This window comes from Lucilia sericata, unplaced genomic scaffold (assembly GCF_015586225.1).
Source record: "Lucilia sericata isolate MDLA Ls3-8-SP2 unplaced genomic scaffold, ASM1558622v1 Contig000018F_arrow, whole genome shotgun sequence".
In the NCBI taxonomy this organism is placed as follows: Eukaryota; Metazoa; Arthropoda; class Insecta; order Diptera; family Calliphoridae; genus Lucilia; species Lucilia sericata.
This window is the reverse complement of record NW_023994057.1, coordinates 28,561-54,408: the sequence shown is the minus strand read 5'-3', so window position 1 is coordinate 54,408 and position 25,848 is coordinate 28,561. Positions and strand designations below refer to the sequence as shown.

General features: G+C 27.8%; 1 protein-coding gene across 1 annotated transcript; it reads left to right on the top strand.

Moving 5' to 3' along the window:
- The first annotated feature begins 2,432 nt into the window (after window positions 1-2,432).
- LOC119607327 (CAR1 transcription factor) lies at window positions 2,433-6,288 on the top strand. The gene is made up of 2 exons (XM_037961195.1): window positions 2,433-3,856; window positions 4,222-6,288. Exon 2 carries the CDS (start codon window positions 4,971-4,973, stop codon window positions 6,261-6,263), a length of 1,293 nt encoding a protein of 430 aa, XP_037817123.1. The 5' UTR covers window positions 2,433-3,856; window positions 4,222-4,970; the 3' UTR covers window positions 6,264-6,288.
- Window positions 6,289-25,848: the final 19,560 nt, after the last annotated feature.

Sequence of the window (25,848 nt, the reverse complement as noted above, 5' to 3'; positions counted from 1 at the left end):
TATTTCGCTTCATTAATAAATTCGCTGCATTAATAAATGCACTAAATAGAAGAAAAATAAAACAATATTTTTTTCAAAGGGTCTCAGTTACCTACTAGCGATTGAAAATCCTGCTTTCAGTACAATATATTTAAAAAATTGTCGGCAATTTGTGTCAAAAATTCCGTCATTTTGAGCTTATCCTGATCAGCAAACCGACTTTAAATGCATTATAAGTGTCATAATTCAAAAATAATCTAAATAAAAAAACCAGACCTAATGCCAAACAATTTTATTTAAATTATTTTTTTTTCTGTATAAGATAAAAATTACGAACATTTTGTCAGATATTTTCATAAAAAGCGAAAATAATATGCCTCGTCAACCCATTAAAAATCATTGTGTGATCCAAAAATAATTTCAAATTATTTTTCCCGCAATTACCTCAAAATTATGAAATTTTTAGGATCCATTACAAAAACAAATGGAGATATTTTTTCACAAATTATATTAAGGTCAGGATTTCGCTGGGAGGGAACTAAAGAACATTTGAAGAACATAAATATATTTTTATTTTTCTCTTGTTCAGTAAATGAATATGCATCGGTTGGAATAGATCCCAACATAATATTTTTAAAACGTCTGTTCCTCGGGACATTCTAATGTATAACTGTCTAACAGCAAAAGTTAACAATAAAATTTTGTTTAAATTTGAATAATACAGTGTAATAAATATTGAATTTTCTGAGTTTTGATAAATAGCTGTTTTATTAACATATTTTTAATATATACATTATTCCTTTAAAATATATTATTGTTTTAGTATTTTGTGAACAAGAAATTCGTCAACTTTAACATTTTACTTTGATTTTATTTCGCTATTTGCTTTTTTGATTTCTATCTTGTTTGAAAAACAAAATATGTATATTAAATAAGAAAATGTTTTTGTTGTAAAAATAATTGTTGATTACTAATTTTCGTGTATTGCTAAACTTCCTTTAAATATGAAAGTGTCATAATGATTTTTTTTTGCTTTGTTTAAACAGTGAAAGCTCATATGATTGTACCTGCATTTCGACTAAAACAACAAAAACCTGTTTACCTTTTATTACGCACAAGATTTATGATTAAAATTTGAAAACTCTTATTAAAAGAAAACAATATTAATAAATTTACGTTTTGAGTTTGAACGAATAATACATTCTAACTAACAAGAATTAAATTTTTTCCAATATTCGGAAACTGAGCTAATTGCAGATTTGTGCGGACGTTAGTTTTGGCTCGTTTCAATAGTTGCCACTGTGTGTTTGTTCTTTTCGTTTTTCCTTTTTCTTAAATATACAAATATTTATGTAACTGTTTATTTTTGGGTAAAGCGTTAATGGTTTTCAGTTTGCGCTGGAAATGTACATGTATAAACACTGCTGTAACGAATGTGAGTGTTTTTTTCTACCACTTTTGTTTTATTTTTGGCGCCATGTGTTTTAATACATTTTTGTTTGTTTCTTTGATTTTAATGATTTTTTTGTTGCTGTTATTGTACTCTTTGCAAATTTTGTATTTTTTTATTTTTGGTTGTACGATTATTTCCAAGGACTTTATGGCGTCTATGACCTTAGGTTTTTTGAAGTTCCATGTTTGATCGTTGCTTCGGGTACATAAAATTAGTTGTTCATAGTGGTAGTGTGTGGAGAATTTGTGTGTTATTGCACACATTTCCTTTAATAGGTTTTTGTTAATAAGGTTGAAGCAAATTACAGGTCTTTAATATACCAGGGCCTTTACAGTAATTATATTTTGTATTTCATTTTACTAAAATACAAACATGTCCTTGACACAAATAAGTTGGTGTATATACATACATACATTATAAAAAGTAATAAATTTTGATTAAAGTTTTGCTAATTTAATTGGATTAAATTTTAATAATAGTCCTTATTCTGTATGAGTAAACTAACAGTCAACATTACTTGTATTTTGTTTTTCCAGTTTGTCGTTTTTTAACTATTTTAATATCAAGTAAATCTGTTAAATTTCGCAAATAGTATGCTAGTCAATATTATTTTCATTATTACTGTAGGTTAGTTTTTAACAGTGCTACATTTACATTTTCAAATTTACCGTTTTTAATCGCTACCAAGAAATTGTCTATGTCAGCAATTTTAGATAATTGTCATTATCATTTCATTCTCAGTTTTATAGTTAAAAATAAAATAAAAAATAAACACCAACAATTATCTTTGTTGTGGTTGTTGTTACAATTTTGACCTCGTGCACTTGACGATGTCGATTGATGATATGAGTGCAAAAACAAAAAATATGAAAAACAAACGCAACAAAAAGGTATTTAACAACACTTCTCTCTATCTTTATTTTCCCTACAAATATACTAAATGTTTGTAGTACAACAACTTTTGTATGAATACTTCGAGCGAGTCAGTATACCGTCGTACTGACACACTTATACAACAAATCTGAGAGCCTGGTAAATACTAGCCAAATGTACAAAAAAAGTACTCACAAGTACTCGCACGAGAAATAAATTATTATTTAGTGAACACGAGAATGAGAGTATTTAGCAGCTGTGACATAACGACGAAACTAATGAAATGAAATAGAAAGAGTAGCAAATAAATAAAACAAGAGGATGACATAAAATAAAGAAAGAAAATAATAATACCACTAATAATAGCAGGAAGTGAAAGCAATTTTGTTTCAGAATGCTTTTTCGTTTTTTGTTTTGCTTGTGTCAGATGGAGAGGTTAAATGATTCGTATGAAATTGGTATGAGTTCGATGGGAGTTAAACGACAATTGACAGTATGTGTGTGTGTGAGTGTTTGAGTTTATTTTTTGTTGTATGGCGACATGGGATTTACGAAGAATCAAAGGACAAAATAAACGAAACCCAGCGAACATGAAAACCTTTGATTTTTTTGTTGCTTACAAAAACTGTAAGAAAAAACATGGAAATGAAAAACACGAGACTTGTATGCCTTGAATTTATGTGTAAGTTTAGTATAGAGTTTAATACCAAAAAATCCTATAATAGCGAAAAGAAAAAGAACTTACAAGTCGAAAAACAGTGGTTTCTTACTCGCAGTTTTCGCAATTGCTATCGTATCGTGTACACACCTTCCTCTACTGTTTGAAGGACTACTACCCTCTGATTTCTGTTTCTGTATGACTGTGTGTTAGTTAAAGTCTATACAAAAACGATTCTGTCGTGAGAGCTGGTGTGTGTGTATGTGTGTTAAAGTCACAACACACGAGACTATTACTATACAGGAACTACAACAATAACAATGCCGATAAAATAACAAAAACAATAACAACTACGGAAACATGTAGTGGAAAAATGTGAACACAGGACAACACACCGAAAAACAGAATAGAAAGCTAAAAACCGAAAAAAGAATTGTATTTTTTCTGCAGATTGTTGGTTATTTCGAGTTAAGTAAAGTTAGCAAATTTTATTTGTTGTTTGCCAAACGAAGAGAATTAGTGAATAATTTAAGCGGAACTAAAAATAATATAAATAATGGAATTGAATAATTAATAAACTATTTTAAACTAAAAATCACGTAAATTCTCTAATAAAATGTAAATGGAAAAACAACAAACTCAAATACGAAAACGAAATAAAATTATAAATTAAGGAGAAAAATAATATCATACGAGTGTGGAAATAAATGCAAATCTGCACAGAAATCATTTATATTTTATCAAAAAAATTTCTACTTCAATTCCTAGGCAAAGTGAGAAAATATGTGTTAAATCAGTGTTAAAAATGAAATGAAGTTATAAAATTTGAAATGCAGCAGCCGTTGCAGTATATGTCTAGTATTTTATTCAATCCTGCAGCTGATGTTTAAATTGTGCGCAAGTTGCTTTATAATATAACAAACAAATATATATTGTTGTTGTCCATGGGAAAAAAACAAAATTTTTATCTCTCCAAAAGTTAAAAAACAAAATAAGTAAAGAAAGCAAAAAAAAAATATAGTGAAAGTTTGTTTTTAAAACAGCAAAAGAAAAAAATGTGACAACGCCTAAAAATATACTACAACTTTTAAATAATTATAAAAGGATAATAACTTGTTAAAGTTAATGCAATTAAATTAAAAAATAAAATATAATAATAACATTTTAATGCTTAGTTGCTTAGTAAAATTATTTTGTTAATTTTTTTTAAACGCGCTGATTATAGACTATATACTCTTTTTTCCTTTTTAAAATTTAGAATTAAAACTGTGTCGTAACTGTTGCTTTATTTAAAACTAAAGTTATAGAAATATTTACTGATACGAAAAAAATCAGTGAAACTTTAAATGTTATAAATTTGATTAAATAAATTATAATGCTGTGATACAAAAGTGGCTTAAAATTATAGAAAAAAAAAAAACAACGGAATTAAACTATTTTAATAATTGCTCAAATCAATGCAACATATATTTTTGTTTAAAAAAATTAATATCAAACACCCTCCCCATGGTTTCACCTAAATAAACTCAAAATGCAACTAATTGAATACAAATCTAAAGCAAATTATAAAACAACATTTAAGCTTTTACAAATACATTTTTAAATTAAACTGAATGTTAATAAAAAACAAACCACAATATATCAAAAAAATTATATTTAAAAATCAAAGTGAAAGTAATTTGTGATTTTGTAACAAACAAGCATATTAAAAAAAAATATTAAACTAAATTTAATCAATACAAAAATAAAATATTTTAAACCAACGCTCAAATATAAATGTCTTCAAACTAAGCTTTAAGCTTTCACATTGTCCTCTGCACAAAATTAGCCGAAAAATTTCGAAATATTCAGAGGAAACAAACAGCCTTAAATTTTTAAAACACACCAATTTTTGTAATAAACAAATACAATTAAATTAGAAATTTATAATTAAAAAGCCATATCATAAGTTGCTTTTTTCCAATTCTGAATTATCTACACAAAGAATAATAAAAATAATATTTGAAAATGGCGGGTTCTCATGATTCAGGTTCGTGTGATTGCTGTGGCACCTCAAGTGATCGCAGCAATGCGAACTCAGAACGAAGACAATTGCAAAACAATAACCAACCAAGACCACAGCAGCTGCAGCAGCAACAACAAAGACCCGTATTACCACCTTTACCCATACAACCAATAACGCCAGCACCACCACATGCTGTGGCTGCACCTGCTCCACCACCACAACAACCACCGCCTCCGCAAGTACGTGAAACCCCTAGATTACCACCAGATCTACAAAATAATAATGCAAACAACAACAATAACAATAATAATGGCAATAATTTAACAACTCATCACAATGTCGCCCATTATGTGAATCAAGTCAACTTGCACTTGAATTTAACCAACAATAATCATCAACAACATCAGCAGCTACAACAACAAGCACAACCACCTCAATTAGCACGCGACTATGTCTACAATAACAACAACAACCACATTTATGTTAATCCACACTCGTATGATACAAACACTGCCGCTAGTCTTACCACAACAGCCTCGCATACTGCCACTGGATCAACTGCAGCAGCAGTATCCCTCAACACCACATCGACGGCAGCTGCATTAGGAGCAGCAGCCACCGCTTCTTTGCCACCACCGAGTGGTGATCATGAAAATAACAATGGAACCGGGGCCGGCGGGGGTGATCTTACACGCCAGCACACTTCAACAACTTTAAGTACATTAAATACATATCTCTTTCCATGCGGAGCCGATTCTGCCGGCACCATTGGAGGCATCACATTCAACGGCAGTCATTCATGTGATTTAGATTCAAACTTTAGCCGCATGGTGGCCGGCAGTGAGGGCGGCAGCTCTACCATTAGTTCTGGCTTGGGTTTCATTAACAAGAGACGCATCAAACGTTTGTTTGGGGTCGGTAATGGGGGACCCTACACTTCGGCTCTTCGTCGTCGCAGTTCCCATTTGATACAATTTCAAACAGCTGCTTTGGCTGCTAAAAAACAGCAACAGATGGAACGAGAAGCTACGGTGGCTTCGGCAAATGCAGCCTTTTACGAACAACAGAAGAAGAAAAAGGAGAAAAAGAAAACTCCTGGCCCGCCACCCCAAGTTCGAGCCCAAGCCACTCGTCAAATGGATGATCCCATGATGAATCGCCCTCGCCGTAATACGCCCAAATCCAAAGACAAAGATGATCCTCTACAGCAACAATTGCAGAATCCCTACGAGCAGAAGGAAAACTTATATGAGAAGTATTTTTGTTTATATGGAATACAAATTATTTTACAATAATCAACTGCAATTTTAATTGAAAAACAACCAAAAGAATTTCAAATTTTAATTTCCAAATAAAGCTTTTTCATATTAAACAAAAAAACAATTATCACAATTTTGTTGCACTTGTTTTTGTTTTTGATTTTTGTGGAATAAAACGCTTAAAAAAGGTTAAGTTTAAAACAAAACAAAAAACCAAGCTAAATAAAACGCTTTGTATTGTTCTTTTATTTTATTACTACAACGAAAAAATGTGTATTCTTGCGATACATTCGCAGATTACATATATTTACATATATTTGAAAAACAATAGAAATTTTGCACCATATTATCATCAATCACTTGTTAAGAGATTTTGAATCAAAATTTGTACAATTTTTACACAAAATTTATTTTAAACAAGCTTCGTATGCCATATTTTGTTTTTCAAGCTTAAAAGTTTGTATATTGACTTTTTTTTGATTTTAGTATAAGTAGAAATTACGAAGATTTATTTTCACGTTTTCAACTGATTTGATATAATGTTGAAAGTAAAAATACATATATTTGAAATCACAATATTTATGCGAAAATACATATAAACTTATATTATATACACTTTTATAAATTTCCCTATAAATTTACACTATTTATGTATATTATATCCAAAGAAATACTCCTACTCCTATCGGGCCTGTTGTGCGCTCCTTTTCATGGAAAGTGTTTGTTGGGGAAAAAAACAAAAACCTTATATAGTATGCTGAATGCATTATCGACCAGTGTTCTGAGTGATGTTATATCCAGATTAACATCACTCCCAAGATATTTGAATCTAATTTCGGCGAAAGCCTGACAATGTAAAAAGGTGCTCCAGAGTTTCACTGTCCTCTCTACACGCTCTAAATACGTTTGAATCCACACATCCAATTTTGTATAGCTGAGGCAAAGTTATAGCTTTTGTCATAAAAACACTTCATCTTCAAAATCGAAAAAAAAAACGTTCAAAAATTCGATTTTTTTAAGTTTTAAAAAATATTTCAAGTGTTTCTCTAAATAACATAATCTAAATTAATTTCAAGTGGAAAGTTTTACACGGTAAAATTGCACTGTTTTTATTAACGATACCTGTACGTATACGTGCTAATGATTTATTGATATTACAAATCATAAGTATACGCCTAATTTAGAAACGCCTTCAAGCGCACATAAGAAATCGATTTTTTTAAAGTTTTTAGCGATTTTGATCTTTAAGATAATTTTTTAATTTTATATTTTTCTTCTTTATGACAAGAGCTACAACTTTGCCTGAGAGAGTAAATCAATATTCCCATCGGTTTGCAAGATGTGAGACAGGGAAAATGATAACCTTTTTGTAAAAATGACATGGAGGCTCCAAATCTTTAGGGACCCATAAAAAAAGTGCATGACTTTGGGCAAAACTGGCAGAAACGTATTTTTTATGTATATTTTTTCGAGTTGCACTTTATTTCGATAAACATATTGTGGTCCAATTTACACATGTTTTCTAAAATTTACTAGATTTATAATACTTAGTAATTTGTCAGGCATTTCTTAAAGTGTGCATATGTTTTGTTTTAACATTTAAAAAGAAAATTATTTTGTCATTATCAAAAAATTTTTAAATAATAGTTTACAAGGCCTTCTGTAATTTTAAATAAAAATCCATCCTAATTCATACTAACATTGCAATATTCCCATGAAAATTATAATATCAAGTTAATGTCTATCTATGTATATACTATATACAAGTTTGGGATTAGGGTGTTGCATTAGTATACGTTATTATTATGTGTTTATTACCTTATAAACCTGTTAGAGTGAATTATATCCCAATAATCGAGCTTAGAAATTAGAGTTAATGTTAGGCTTAGTTTCAAACAAAACAAAATGTTTCCCAATTTTGTGATATTGAAAGTACTGTGATCACAATGTTGTAATAATTTTCTTAAATTCCAAACGTATTAAGCCTAATGTATATGGTTAGTCTAGGGGACTTATACTAAAATAATTACTCTATATTTCTACAGTTTTCTGGTCTATATACTTATTCATTGGGTTTAAAAAATATCTATGACTGTTTTAAATTATTCTATTTCTAATTTGTTGTTTACCCTAATGTATGTATTTGCAAATGACAAATTGTTTTTAAATATATGATTTAGTATCACACACTTAGTTAAACTAAACTACTCACCTGATAAATTCAAATGCGTTCTCACAATTTAATACATATTGTGTGTGCATTTAAAATGTTCATAATGAATTATTATTGTGTATGCATTATCTCTTTCCATAATCTCTCCCTCTTTGTCACTGGTCTTTTCAATTGTCCTGTGTATAAAGTAGAAGGATAAACCATTTTTAACCTTCTAAATATCATATTTATTTAGAACAAAATTAAATTAATTATTTAAAAAAATAAATTACAAATACTAAAAGATATACACATATGTACATCTAAACATGTCGTTATATACCTGTTTATCAATGATTTCAAAAATGCCATAACTAAGTTTTGATGTTTATATTTGTGAGACCTTAACTTAAAATCTAATTCATGATTTTTGTAAGAGTTATTAAGGAAAATAAGCAAAAACGTATTTTTTTAATATCGTAAACCTAAGCAGAGTTTAAATTAGACTTGGGAAATAAAAGTTTTAAGTTTTTTAATCTATCGAGTAGTTTATTGAGTAACTTATTAACTATCAACTATAACTTTCCAGTATATGGGCTAGTAAATTTGTTATTTTATTAACTGATATTGTGACAAGTCTATTGACCAGTTTACTTTTAAGTCTATGTAGTCTGATATGTCAAACTAGTCTATAGGCTAAACTTTTGAATTGACTCTAGCTGGTTTGAGCCACCCTAATGTAAAATATGTAGGTTTATAGCAAAAAAACTGTCATTGCACAAAAAACTAAAATAGACTAAAATCGTAAATACATATGTATATCATTTAAGAAGGTAAAGCAGTAGCAGGAATATTGATCAAATAAAATAATAATTGACTGACTTTGAGGTTGTTATGAAGGTTGATGTCATGATTTTATATATATTTTTTTTATTATTTAAGACTTTTATTATACTAATAAAATTGTTTATATAGATTTATATTTAATTTTATTTTTTAAGTTATTTTTTCGCTTAAGAGCATTACTAGGAAATGCGTATGAGTACTTTTAGAGAGATTTTTACAAAATTGTAAAAATATTTTCTTACATTTTCTTTAAAGTCAATGAACTTGTGTGTGTGTTTTTATTTGGCAACTACAGATTTATAATGATTTCAATAGATAATCCAAAAAAGTTACATTTTATATTTTCTGTGCTGTATCTCCTGAATTTTTATTCTTCCGTTTTGTTGCCAAATTTTATTCAAGCTGTGTGCGAATGTGACTCGTATTTTTCTTCTCTTCTTTTTTTTTTTTTTTGCTTTTTTATAGATAATTTATACTATTCTTCTTTTAATGTTTTGCTGAATCAGCCAGTTTGGTGTCTATTAGGCGCCATTTGGTATTTGAAAATCTGTTAAGTTTTATTGTAACTTTATAAATAATAAAAATTAATTTGTAAAAGTTTTTTATGTTAAAAAATTTAAATGCAAAAATTTTACTTTTTAATTATAATGCATTTTGTGGTTTTACTTAAAAACTTTTAATATTTAAATGAAACTTATAAAAAAAATTTAAATGTAGAACACATTTTGCAGTTGGCTTTTTTTAAATTATTATTTATTATTATTTAAATTATTTATTCTTTCAGTTTTTACACTTAAAGTAGACTTTTTCAATGCAGAGTTATAAATCAATTTATGATTATGGCAAACAAACTACTATTTAAAACAACAATTTGAGGACAATTAATAAATTAGAATTAAATGATTAAAAAATAGCAGTTCCTAGAAAGAGCTAAAACACGGATTTTGTTGACCAATTTTATCACTTTTTGAAGCAAAAACCTAACGTAATAAATCATAGGAATATCAATCAAACATTAGCACTTATTACCTTCAATTACATAAGTATGACTTCCATGATATATCAATCTGTTTTTTTTTTTTCAATTCATTCAATACAGTTTTTTCATTGTTTCTATGAGCCACTAGAATGTTTGAACTTCTATTTGTTCATTAGTTGAATCACGTGACCACCACCACAATGAACAGAAAAAAAAGAACACAACACGAATAGTTTTAGCAATGAACTGTGAAATGAATTTTATAAATAATTCATAAACTTTGTACTTTTTTTATGTACTGCTATTAAAAAAGAAAAACTAGAAAAAATAATAACTTCAATTACAGACCGTACGTTTATGTATATGTATGTGTGTAAAGGCAAGGACAACATTTTTTTTTATTTCATTCATAGCAAATCTGATTGTAAAAAACAACACACGCCTACGGCCAACAATCAATAAATGAAATTATATTCGCACTCCACTACAACTACAATTAGTAATGAGTTTTGTAAATACTTGATGTGAGTACGAGCAAATGTTAATTAGTTTTTAACAAAACATTAAAATGAAAATGTGCTCATATTACATTGAACGATTTAATTTAGGGAAAACAGAAAAAATGCTTTATTATTAAAAATACGATACGAACCTAACAGTTGTAAAATTCATCTGTCTTTAGCTATTATGTGGTTAGTAAGGTAATTGTAATCATATTTTAGTTGTCGCAATTTTATAACTTATGCATATGGATGTATATGTTTACAGTATAAGTATGTGTTTGTTACATTCATTTTCGTAATTATTAAAAATTAGTTTCCCTTGTAAGAATGACTATCGTTCATCATCCCAAATGTAAATTTTTGCTATGATCACCCACCTTTGTCATAAGAGTGTGAAAGTTTGTCCATGAATCATGGGCTGTATGTGAAGTAAAATGAAATAAAATTATTATTTCTTTTGTGTGACATTGACACACATGTTCCCAAAAGTAACACACGCAATGTTAAAACTGAAAAAAAAAAAAAAACAAATAAAAGTAACAACACACACTAAAATTAAACAATTGTTATATTGTATATTATGGTATTTTTCGCCAATACCACAACATTAACACAGTGGCAATTAATTTTTATTCATAAAAACTTTATTTAGTTTTACGAGTTTGTACCCGAATTCTTGATGGAAATTGGGAAAAAGAGAAGACCTAGTAAAAGGCCTTTTTATGTAATAAAAATCCAACAATTATATTACAGTTATGATAAACAAAATTACAGTTTTTAATTAAAAACAAGTAAAAATGTATAGTCGGACATGACCACATGATACTCTACACCAATGAGTATGTTAAAAACGTGAAATATTTTTTTTTTAAATAAAAAAGAATTAAATTTCTTTGTTCCGAAATATTTTTACAATTTGTTTTCAAAAAAAGAGATTTTCTGAAATGGGGGCAAGGGTAAATATGAGCCTATCCTTAAAAATTTTGATAGAGGGATTTACGTCTACATTAAAGCTATTTGTGCAGAATTTAATATAAGTCAATTTTGACCTTCAAATAATTTTCTGAAGGTGATTTTGTATGGGGACTAGGGTCAAATGATGCCCCATTGTTACGAAAATCGGCAGTATCATTTAGATTTATATAAAGTTTTTCAGATTTTGGAAGATATACTATGATATTAAACATAATTTTGTGTTCAAAACCCTATTCAGAGGGTTCGGTTGTACAAAGGCTTCGTCCTTGGGTCAAAAAAGAGTATGTGCCAAATTTCATCGAATTATGTTGAAAATTGCGACCTGTAGCGTGCGCACAAGGTTTACATGGAGACACATAGGGACAGATAAAGACAGACAGACAGACGGACAGACAAAGGATGTATGGGGCTAGACTTCGTCCTTGAGTCAGACAGACGGACGGACAGATAGACGGATGTCACAAACATCAGCACTAACACATAACACCCTACCGACTATAGTGGTGTAGGGTATAAACAATAAGGGGTTTCATATATGCGTTCAAAGGCCTCGTAAACTGTATTCATTGAATTCGTCACAAATTGTATGGACTTTTATTTCTACAACACTGATTTCTTATTTAAACCGAAAACCTTAAACTATGTTTTCTGTTATAAATAAAACAGTTATTTAACAATTTGAATTAGTAAGATAGTTTGATTCCACACCATCTAAAGAAGTAAAACTTTCTATCATAAAATGAATTAAAAATGATTTCATTTAAAAATCAAAACCAGTTGATTTCAAAAAAGGCCTATATACTTGAAGGCCTTAATACTTTTTCCATTGACGTAGAAAATATGGTTGCGTTTAAATTATGAAAAAAATGGAAATAAAAAATTTCAATCACAATTACGAAACTGCACGTCAATGTTTACACTTGACAACACGATGTTGTTATTTTTTTCATTTTTTTTTTTTTTTTTTTTTGTTTTTATAAACATTTTATAAATGTGTTCATGTTCACTTTTGGTGGCACAACACAACTCACACTGCACTATAAACAGAGAGTGTATGATTTTGCTTTTTTTATAATAAAGTACATTTTTGTGGTGGAGTTGTATTTTCTGTTTTATGAAGTTTTCATACACGATATGACCTTGAGATTTATTGTTTTTGGGGTTGCCTTTATTACAAAGTTACAGTAAGGGGTAAAATAATAGAAACTTAAGAATCACAAAAATGTTAAGCTCATATACAAAAAAACCTTTATGATTCTATTATTATATCCTCCTCTCTATACACTTTTGTGTGTGTGTGTGTTTTTTTTTTTTTTTTCTTCTCTGACTAGGCCTACGACTGCTATTTTTTGATACAAGATTTAAAAGATAAAAAAAAAATATTGTTTTTTTAGTTTTATTTTTTATAGTACATATAAAGAATGTGTTCAAGTCCGTTTAAATATTGCTGTTGGTCATTAAATCAAATGACGTAGTGGATGGTGATGAGAATGTTATTTTCTTATTGCAAATAATGGCAATAGGAAGTGTTAGGAATAAAAAAAATAGAGAAATTTTCTTAAGAAGAATTATACTTAAGAGTTACTTTCTTTAATATGTATTCATATGCATGTATAATATGTTCGTCCTGATAAAATAGCTATCATAAGATCGGGGAGAAAATGAGTTTTGAAAATAAATTAAAATACAAACTGGATAGATGCTTGAACATAAAATAAAAAAAACTATATATAACTATATAAAAATAATAAAATTAAAATCATTGGTATTTCCGGACTTTAATATGTCCGTTATTTATGGATCAACTGATGGACAGTTATTATCGCTAAATCAATATTGTGGCTTTGAATTTGCAAAAAGGATCAACAGCCCTTTTAAACCAATCAAATTTTTTACCAGATTTTTTTTTCAAGAAAATTGCCTTTAAAAAAAAAATCATGTTTTATTTGTTTTAATTAATATAAAATAACAAAATATTCACGCCTATTTTGTTATCCACATGTGTATACATAAATATATCCAAACTATACAATCGAAATTTAATTTGAAATTGAAAATTTTATCTATTTTAAAATAGTTTCTTTTGCATACCCAGCAAAAACTCACATTAAAAAGTACTACTTATTCAATAGAATTTTAAATCTTTACTTTAAAGCGGATATTACATTGGATGCAAGTATTTACTACGCTCTCTTACAAATTACTACTAATACGGAGTTAAAAAGTAGTTTTGTTTTAAAAACAAACAAATCGCTCACACAGAATCCGGGCATCATGTTCGCTAGTTCTCTGCCTTACTCTCAACAACACTGCTTAGTTATATTATATTGCACCCAATGGTTTTAATACAGAATTTTCTCTCTGTGAGTTTAAAAATACTTGATAGAGCGCGATCCAATAAAATGTGCAAATAAAACGGCAAAATAAAATATCTGATTATATCTAAGTCATTATAAGACTACTCAAAGGTAATATAGACGGTATTAGTTGTCATTGAAAAGTAAGTGGTCGTTACCGAGTTTTTGCTGGGTATTAAAGAAAATTAAATTTTTTAATATAAAACTTCTTTAAGGAGTAAAATCAATAATTTCAATTTTAAATAAACTCACATTTCCGAATAGCTACTTCTATAACAAAACTTACAAATGCAAAAACAGAAATAACTGAAAAACACAAATTACATGCAATACAACAAAAACAAAATGAATAGAAAAAAATATATATGTATGTATTAAAAAGGAATGTTCATGTTTTTGTTGTTGGTGGCAGTGGTGTTACAGTGTAAATAACATGCTTCCGGTGTTAAGGTCATAATCACTTTCAAATTTAATATACTCATACAAATAAACAAATAGAGACCAAATTGCATATGAAAACATTCTGTTAATATTAGCTAAAAATTTTTACCTGTAAGAGTTTAACAAAAAATTGTATATTTTTGGATGTCAAGGTTAAAAAAAAATGAAAAACTACTTAAATTAACAAACTGTTTAAATTTTGTGAATTTTTATATCAAGAAAAATGCTTTTGCTTGAGGAAAAAAAGATTAAGATTTTTTATAGGCAGAATCAATAAACTTAAACAAAATGTGTGTTGCCACAACCAACATATGATTGAGTTGAGTTTATAAATTTTCTCTATGACAAACAAGCAAAACATGTGCTGCGGTAAAATATTGTTTTGGAAAAGTTTATTTAATGTTTGTTGTTGTTCGTGTTATTCCATTCTCTTTATCTCTGTTAAAGAGTTTTGTTTTTCTTTATATTCTGTTTTATTGCTTCATGCAGTTTTATACATGTGCCAAAATAAAAAAAAAAGAAAAATGAGATTTTGTTTAAAAACAACGAATGTATTTATATGAGTTTTTGTTACACTTCTAAATAAAAAAGTTTCCAGTATAAAGTTGTTGAAAGTTTTTCTACAGACTTAACTACTTACATAAAGACAGACATTCAGTTTCAAGTATAAACATTGTCACACAACAACTTCATACTAATTAGAAAAGTTTTAGAACAATTTAAAATTACCTATGAAGAATGTCTTATATTTAGATTTGATAAATTTATTATAATTTTATTTTGTATATTTTCTGTAAAAACAGTATGCTAGAGGAAGTTATTTGAACGTAATTTAATTGTAGACGCATTTAATTTTTTTTATGATTTTTTTAAAAGACATGTAAGTTTTATTACTCGGTTGCGTATGATTAATATTTGTAATTTTTACAACAATCATACGTATACACTAATAGTATTTATGTATTGACTTTAAAACAGTGGTGCTCAAACACATACTACCACAGACTACCATAGTTTTATTTGTGTTGGTAAAGCAGCAGAGAACAGAATTCAATTCAAAATAAAAGTATACTAATAAAATGACTACAAACTACATGCTAACTGTCAAATATTTATTGTGGATTTTGACAGCCAGCATATATCAAAGGCTATATATAAAAAACTATCAACTGTTCTCTCATGTTCTCTTACATTAATTCGTCTTTCTCAAAATTTTGTTGTTGTATTTCTGTGTGTATTTTAAAAACGTCTCGCACAGACCCTACTTCGACAAGTGCTGATCTACAAATGAGTTGACTTTGTTTTTCAAGTTGAGAGCAAACTAACTGATATTTCTCATTATAAAAAGAAGAAGAATTAAACCTATAGTGTATGTTTATCAACTTAGCGTCAGCAGAATTTTCTTACCCTATCACGCGTGCTATGAAATGGCAATCTTGAGCTCCTCTGCTTTAAAAGAACTCATATCTGAATATGTGTAATTCTAAAATTAGCCTAAATTTTTTCACAAATATTTTCTTCAAAAAGTTTGAAAACTACAAATTGATAAGGTACATACACATGTACACTAGGGTTATAGCTTTTTTTTGGCTGTAAAATTACCTTATACCTTATAGGCAATACTGTCCTGAAAATAAAAAGATATTTTTTAAGTTAATTTGGGGAAAAATCTTCCCGCTCCGAAAGCGAAAGGAACGTATAATCAGGCATGGCCGATTATTTGATACCCTACACCATGAGTATATTTTAAAAATTATTTATTTTTCATAAAGAAACTTTTATGTTGAATTTTATCTTAATTCCGATGTATTTAAGCAATCTATTGATAAAAAACTAAATTTCTAAAATAGGCTTTCTATGAGAGTTAGGGTCAAATATGGGCCGATCCCCAACAAATTGGCGATACTAATGGTTATAAGTCAATTTGTGGACGTTTAAGATGGAGAGATATTAGTATATTTGACGTAGTTATGAGTTGAAAACCCTTAAATCGGATGGTCTGATTTTATGGGGGCTAGGTGAAATGAGGGACCTATTTCAATCATTTTCAATAAAACTTGTTTGGTCCAAATTTTATCAAAATATCTTGAAAATTGCGGCCTGTAGCTTTGCGCACAAGGTTTACATGGACAGCCATCTAGCCGGACAGACGGTCATGTCTCAATCGACTCAGAATTCTTATTCAATCAGTATACTTTGAGGTGGGTATAGGACCAATATTTTTATGCGTTACAAACATCATCAGAAACGCATAATACCCTCCCCACTATAGTGGTGTAGAGTATAAGAACTTCCAACTTGTATGCAAAATATTAAATTTGGTCATTTAAAAAAGCAATATTTCTACAAACCTTTATCGCGTTCGTTAAAAATAATATTATATTCCGTAACATTTGTTCACGCTATACAAGGTCTTACTATGGCATTCTTAATATTTGCAGAAATTGCAAAAAGTTTAACCCTAATGTACACATGTTTGTAATTTCCGACTCTGAAGTATATGTATATTAGGGTGTCAAAAATTCCGATAAAAAGTGAAAGCAATATGCCTATCCAACCCACTAAAAAGAGTTTTCTGAACCAAAACTATTCTAAAAAAAAATTTTTAAATTATTTTTCGCGTAATCACCTCAAAATTAGGTAATTTTTAAGACCTAATTAGGATATTCTTCTAAAAAGAACCGATATGTCCGTATGTTTTTTGAGAGGACGATTAGGGATAAATATTGTCTCTATATATATCTAGTTGCTAAGAATTTGTAATATTTGCCTAACCGGAATAATTAATAATAGATAACAATTAGAACCAAACAGCTAAAATAATAAATAATTATGTTTTTACAAATTTAGAATAAAAAGTTCGTTTAATTAGAACCATTTAATCCCAGAGTATTAAAAAAGCCAAAAGCAAGAAAGTATAAAATAGATGAAATCAGAAAAATATTAATTAATAAAAATAAATATTTCGGTTCCAGGATAGTAAAATCAAATTTCTTTATAGCTTGAATAAAATTTCAATAGATTCTTAAAATTAACAGTTATTTCACTGATAGCTGATTACAATATCAAAAACTTTTTTGCAATACATCTAAACACACTGCTAAAGTACAATTCATAGAAATAATTGAATTTAACATTAAACACTTAACATTAAAGTATTTTAAATATTTTACAGATAAGCTTTTGTTTAGTTCAAGCTTTTATGCAAAGCTTTTGTAAATAAATGTAAATAACATGATGTCTTGTAAACTGTAAACATTTGCAACAAAATTCTGTAAATTAATAGAATACTATGACAATAATGGGTAAAAAGTTTTCCAAGCGGAAGATTTTAAATGTTTGCAACAAAACAAAATATGACTATTATAAAGGGAAAAACAATGAAGAAAACAACTTAAAAGTATAAAAAATTAATTTGTATAAAATTTTAATTTTACCTCATTTTAAAAGTCGTTGTTTTTAGGGAAGTAGCTTGCTTACAACTGTATAATAAATATTTAATTTTTATAATTTTAAGTAAATTTCTTCGCATTTTATTTATCTTTATGTACATGCCTGTAGTTTGTGCACTTATACATATGTATGTATGTATGTATGTGCATATGTAAAAGTGTGTTATTATTTATTTAAAATGGGCGTGTGTTTTATAACGTTTATTTGTTTTTGTTTATTTATTTTTTTCTTATTCTTTCTTATTCTTTTATAACAAAACTACTTGTGCATTCCACTTATGCACCTTTAAGTATTTTGGTAAAAATTTACGCTTGTCCTGGCAAAACAATCCTTTGAGACTAATGATGACACTGATTTCTTACAAAAATACTTTTATTTTCTCAATATTTTTCATAGTACTTGATGTCGTACTAAGGGCTTTAAATATAAAATGTTGTAGTCTTGAAATTATTAATTTCTATGAAGAAAAGCAACATAACATATATAAAAAGATTTCAAAGTATAGATCCTTTATTTGTGTATCTTTTTTATAAACCGAATAACATACTGCGAATATAGACGACAGTCCAGGTTAATGCAGGTCTTACCCCATGACTCCATTTCGCTGTGGTCCGTTATAATGTTCTGGATTTGCAGATTCGAACAGTCTTCAATTAGACTTTTTTTGCTTTGGCCACTTTGTCTGCCGTAATTAAATTTCCCGAAGTGTAACAGATAATGTAAGATGTATAAGGGTACAAACATACATTTGTTTGTATTTATTTTACTACTGCATTATTGCACTTAAGTATGAGTTGACAAAAATTTACTCCACTAGCTACTTATAATAACAACAGCAACAAGAAATTAAAAAAAAAGACTTGAAATTCTTTACTTTGGGTAAATCCGAAAAACACAGCCTATGAAATGAAATGTAAGAATGCAAAAAAAAAACAAACTATAGTAAATGGACAATAAATGCCAAATGAGGAGAGAAAAAAGTAGCAAATGTATACAAAATAAAAATAAAAAACAAGTAGAACGTACCCAAAATATAAGCATACATTTGTCAAATGACACTCAATTACTAAAAATTCCAATGTAAAAGTGTATTTAGAAGTAAAAAATATAAAAATAAAAAATGAAATAAAAAAGGACGATGGACGGACGGACGGACGGACAAATCGAAACTACAAATATGGATGAGACCCCAAAAAAGTGACAGCACACAGTCATCGTTGCAGCGATAGTGACATTTTTTCTATTGCCAAAAAATGTTCAGTGTGCAATCTAGTGGAAGTCGTCGTAGTTGTATACAAGACGGTTGTATTCTTATTGTTTGAAAATAGTAAAAAAAAAAATAGAAAAATTTTACATTAAACAAAAAGCTCAAAATAAAATAAAAAGGAATCAAGTGAAATATTTTAAGTATTTTCTATTGCAATTGAAAGAATGTCTTCTATTGAAAGGAAAAATAAAATGAAAATGAAATAAAATCAAATCAAATCAAATATATACATATAATATTAAAAAATATAAATGAAATAAAAATAGAAATCAGCATGAAATATTTCTAAAACTCGTGCTCGTAAAAACAAAACGGAAACGGAAGTGGGAGCTGTTGTAGCAGAAATTTTACAAAGAAATTCGATTAAATGTTAAAGTGTATTAAAATAATGAACATCTCTCTCCCTTGTTCATCAAAATAAGTTTTGTTCTTAGTTTGAATTAAAGAATAAGGAAAAATAAGTAAAAATGAAGATATTTTATTAAAATTTCTAAAGAGTTAAGAAGAAGTGTATGTTTTTTTTATATTTTCTGTTTGATAAAAAATCAATAACATTTACATTTTTTTTTCATATTTCTTGCTAAGAAAACACTTGAAAAAAATATATTTTCAGGAAAAAAAATATCAACAACAAAATGTTTATTTATCATGCCATAAAAAATGAAATCGAGAAAATGTAATTAAATGTGAAACCATGTAGTAATTTCCACTTTTATAATTATAATGTTAACAGAACTTAATAATCCACCCTTCCAAGCACTTTAATTATAAATATTTCAAATAATTGCACTTGAAATCTAGCCGAATCTTTTATCTATTATTATAAACTTTTGACCCGTATTTACTTCTACTACACTTTTTAACATTCTTGGAACACAAAATAAAAATATCCTTAAGGCTTTTTGTTCTTCCTTTCATACACAATATCTTAACAGAAAAATTTATTGCAAAGAACCACACAAAATTGTGTTTACTTAAACATATATTATTTATTTTTTAATTTTTGTATTTGAATATTTTTTCTTTTATATTTCTTATTATTTTGGTCTTATTTCCTTTATTTTGTATACAACTTTCGGTTGCAGTTGCCAAAAAGCTAATTTATTTAATAAGATTATACTAGTATTTTATTTATTGAATTTAATTCATAAAATTAAACATGCATGTCGAAGGCATTAGTATGATCGATTTCAATTTAATTTGTGTTAACACACAACTTGTTTTTAGTTTATTTTTTATCAATACCTATAATTTACAACATCGTGCAAGTATTACATATACTTGTGTACTTTAAACGTACATATTTTTATATTTTAAAAATGTTGGTTATTATCTTAGTTAAATTGAAGATTAACAAGTTTATTATTAAGACAAGTAAATAAAAAATACCATTTAAAACGATAAAGTACCAGAAAGTCCACTTTTATAGATTTACAGTACCAAAAAGTCCCCTTTTATAGGTTTTCATTTACTCCGGACTCTACATGCTTAATTTCATGTTTATATGTTCAATGTTTTAGAAAATTCAAAAAGTACCTTTTGAAGAATGAAAATGTACCAAAAAGTCCTTTTTTGTTTTGTTTTCATTCCAAGCAAGTTTTTTTTATTACCAAGCCGATTTTGCTGCTTTAAATAGCATTCTTATCGAAAGCATGTTTGATAGAATTATTGAAGATTAGGAGCTGGAAAATACTTGGGGCCTTCTGAAAATAATTTTCGACATACACACAGACAGACAAACATTGCTAAATCGACTTTAGAGGGTCGGAAAATTATATTGTAGCAATTACAAGCAGAATGACAAACATATAGGAAAGGTGAAGGGTATAACAATATGATGGCGTAATATGTAGACATTATTTTGGCATACTTATGTATGACGAATAAAAACAACATTATTTTGAACTAAATTTAAACAATGATGACCTAAAAAAACTGATTATCGTCTATTTTGGTGTTTACTTTATCAAAATTAAATAGAAAGTTCAATTAATTATACAAATCAGTTTAAATATGTATAAATATCTTCTTTATGATTAATTTTTAGAGTCCGACCGAACTCAAAATTTCGTTTATTATGGTTCATAAAAAAATAAATTTAAGTATAATTTAATAAAAATACTAGTATTTTTAAGCCTGTTATGAACGTAATTTTCTAAAGCGAACATTATATGGAGGCCATGTCCAACTGTAAACCGATTTTGTCTATTTTGAATACCAATCAAACTGCAACAATAGTTTAGGTCCTATCGTTCTTTCAAGAGACTGACTGACTTACTGACAGACATGTCTAGATCGTTTGAGAATAAGGACCTAGAAAATTTCGATGTTACAAATGAAATCAAAGATTTATAATCGAAACTATATAATTCAAATTAAATGTTTCACTTTTCTTAGCTTTTTAATCACTTTCTGGTTAACAGTTTTTCAAATCAGCCGAAAAAACGAAAAGGCGTTTTGTACCTATGTATATCCGAAATTTATTGTACAGCCAGGATGTATGATAACTTCTGTAAACAGATTTTCAGCATTTTTAAAACTTTTTGATGATATAAAAATATGATAAAAAATATGATAAAATTTCGCCGAACACCGAACATTGACCGAACCTCACCTTTTACTGAACCCGTACCTGAACGTTCGGTCGGACACTATTAATTTTCTCTGGAACGGAATCACTGAAACAAATAAAAAATATCTAAAATTATTTTTAACTAAAACTTCTGATTTTTAGTTTGTTTTTACTATTTAACTTTGGAATTTTACTTATGCACATTTTGCATACAGATACAAAACTAAAGCAGTTTTTATTTATAAACCTTTATGAACATTTTTCTGTTTCATTATAAATTCAGTCGACAGTCGTAAAATTACACCCTGTAACAATTTTGAAAAAAAGCTTTCACACATAGAAAAGTTGATATGCATGTGAAACTAGAGTCCATTTATAGTAATTCTACATATTCCGTTTTTAATAATCAGCTCTTATGTCCTTACAAAAGGACTTCAAATTTCCAAGGACTTACAATTTCAAACAAATATTTTTAATATTTTTATGTGTTATTATATGCTAATATTGGCATCAAATGAAAGCTGGAAATCTGTACATTTTATCAAATACAAATTATTTATTTGATTCATTTAGACAAAAAATATAAAAATAAATTAAAATTAAAAAAGGTCTCATTTTCGAAATCAAAATTTTTAAAAACTTTTTTGTCACAAATTTTCTTTCAGCTTCCATTTCTTTTTTAATCCTGATGAATAGAAATAAACAATATTATTTTGTAGCAGAGATTCTCAGCTTCATTTGATATTAATATTTATAGCAAATTTTTTATATAAACTTAGAATTCCATCTTTTGAAATCGTATGTCCTTTAAACTTTAAGGTCCTTTTACAGGGGGCGTAAGAGCTGATTATGAGAAACTGAGTACACAGAGTTAATACATATGGTCCACAGTTTCCTGTACACATAGATTTTTTCATGTGTGAAAATTACTGCTGCACGGTATTATAAGACTTATTTTTCAAAAAGACTGACTGGACTGACTGTATTGTAGCAATGAAACAAGTACCTGAAATAGTATTAAATAATACATTAGATCCGCTCCTACAAAACCAGTTTTATTTAATTATTTCTTATTTTAAAATTAAAAACTTTTTTACAATAGTAGTATTCTTGTTCATCCATTATATCAAATTATCTCTATTCTAATGGCATCGTAGCCTTATCCTTATTTTTATTTTATTAACCAGGTATAATATAATAATACATATGTATTTACATTTACAGCAACGCATACTCAAAGAAGTCTTACTGACACTTAAATAAACATAAACAAGTTCACGCAGTGTAGTATAATGGAAAACTAAGTATAAATCTAAGAAAAATAGTTTCACACTCGTTTATTGCATACGAATATAGCGTTTACTAATATACGAATAATACAATTTAAATGATATTAGGGGTATAAATAAAATGTTGTTCTGTCAGCACGTGATAGTCAACTTAACTAGTCTTTTTATTTATTTTCTAGATAAAGATAAATTTACCTTCATTCATGCTAAGTATAACTGACAGGTACATATAGGCAACTCTGTGTCAAGTGACCAAACTCAGAAAATCGATTTGGATGAAATTTGCATCACGATTAGTAGTGTTAGATAGTAGGCCAGACACCAGCTCTATCGGTCAAGAACTTCCGGAGTTGGAGAGGGTCACATTTGGACATTTTGGTCATACAGGTTTTTTCAAATGAGTGTAACTTTTCACCTATTGGTTCGTCACTCTCTTGAACATATTTTAATTGTAACTAGGTTATCCCCTATTTTCTGCTCACATGTGTACATTAGGGTGGCCGTATATAGGTGCTGATGTTCCCACCGAAAATGAAAGCTTAGATCATTCTAAGATATAATTTATGAAATTTTTGTCTTGAGGTACTTATGTTTAATTTTTTAAGTTTTTTTAATTTTTTTCATCTTCCACGGAAGGAAATGCTTTGAGCTTTTGATATCTTGCAAAAGATTTGAAAGACTCTCTTAATGATTAAAAAATATACCTCATTAAATTTCACCGAAACAGTTCTTTTTTCGTTTTTCAAAATTTAATAAAAAATCAAATTTTTTAAGAAATATTAGAAAGATTTTAATACTTTTTAAATCTCACATAAATGGTTGATATAACACTGAAAGTACCTTTTGAAACCTTTCATATGATATGTATATTCCTTTGCAAGAAAAAAAGGCATAAAACCTAAAAAATTGCCTTTTTATACTTTGAGAATTTGTATCTTAGAATAAACAAAATTTTAATTTTCGCCAGAAATACCAGCAATTTCCTTTTTGGGGCCACCCTAGTGTACATGTGTAAGTAAGATTTTAAAGAATGCAATCATTCTATAAACCCTGTATTTAAATTTTAAAAGGTGTTGGGTTTATAACACTTGTTACGTAAGCAATAAGTTTAATTCCGTTAAAGTGAAATTATGAATCACCGGAAGTGAGTTCTTGTTTATCCATGTAAAATATGGCTGTCTAAATAGTTTTGTGTGCGAACTAAAGATATCCATTTTAACTGCCATTTGAAACAAGTACATGTAAAATGCATTTATTCATAAAATGAAGGCAATCTCTTTTATGTCTGTCTTTGTTAAAGTTTAGTTATACACTTAAGGTGACAATTTTGGATTAATGCTTAATATATAAAAGTTATTTATATTAAACATGTCTTGAGTAAATGAGAATCTATAAAAATGATTTCTACAACTGGTACTTTTTTGAATATTTTATAATATTAAACCTAGAAACATAGAATTAAACAGACAAATTTATAAAACGGAAATTTTTAGTAAAATGTAGTCTCAAAATGAAGTGATTGAGAATCGATAGATAATGATACTTTTTGATACTTTTCTGTATTGCAAGGATATTGCAGATTCATACTTACATGGAGAATTCACAATAACTTTACTGTTTATATGAATATATGGAAAAATCTCTGAGACTTACTACACTGTGGGTTAGGTTTGTTTTATTATAACTGGTAATACTAGTACATACATATGTATGTATGTATTTGTATGTTACTTCATTTAGTCCATTTCAGCTATTTAAGGAAATTTCTTGTCTTAACTTCCACCGTACCTATTATTACGATCATCATTGTTTGTTTTGTATTCTTATATCTTTTTGTGGTTTTGTAAGTTCCACCTCTTGTTTTTCTTTTATATTTTAAATTCGTGTATTTTATACACGTACTTGTCGTTTGGTAATCGTTGTTTTTTCATTTCTCTTTTTTCCCTTTTGCATTTACACTTGTCAGTCATGGCGGTCATATGGCTTGTCAGTTTAAAATATTTGTTTGGTGGTGCAAAAAAAAAAAAGAAATAACAAAAAAAAACATATTTAATTTGCCACAGTAGTTCATTTGTAGTTGATTATTAAAAAAAAAAAAACACATCCACACATGGGGTTCAGGAAACCAACGTCCTTCAGTGTATATGTTTCTTAAATTTTCTTATTATTTAATAAAATGTTTTTAAAGTAAAGAAAAGTAATGTTGAATCTTTTAATAATTTGGATTAAAAAACTATTATAAAGATTGAACCAACCAAAATCGAACAATTTTTAATCATTTATATCTTCAAAATAAATTAGAATAAAATTTTAGATTCGAATAGCATTTAGTCTCGTTACTAAATTACAATAAATATATTTTAAATAAAATAGTTTTTATTATATTTCACTCAATTATGGAGCGACCTTTATGATTTGACTATAAAAAAATCGAAAAAACATACGGACTTCTCAAATAAATTTTGGTTTTACAATAATCCTGAATACATATTAGAGTGGTATCTTTCCTAAGTCAAAGGAATAAGGTCATTATTTTATTTAAAAAAAATTTTTTTTTGGACAATAATCCAATTTTTCCAGGACATGTTATACAAAATAAAAAAAAATAAAAGCAGAACACTGTCTGTATACTATAAGATTAAGATTCCGATATGTACTACCGGAAGTCTCTAAAACTTCATTTTTGATATATGTTTGTTGAGACTTTTGCTTCTAATTATAATCACAAAAATATGATATTAACTATTATGGGAAATTTTAGAGTGATCTTTAATGATTTATGAAATA

Excerpts from the sequence above, each read along its gene's own strand:
- LOC119607327 (XM_037961195.1), top strand. The coding sequence starts at position 4,971 with ATGGCGGGTTCTCATGATTCAGGTTCGTGTGATTGCTGTGGCACCTCA.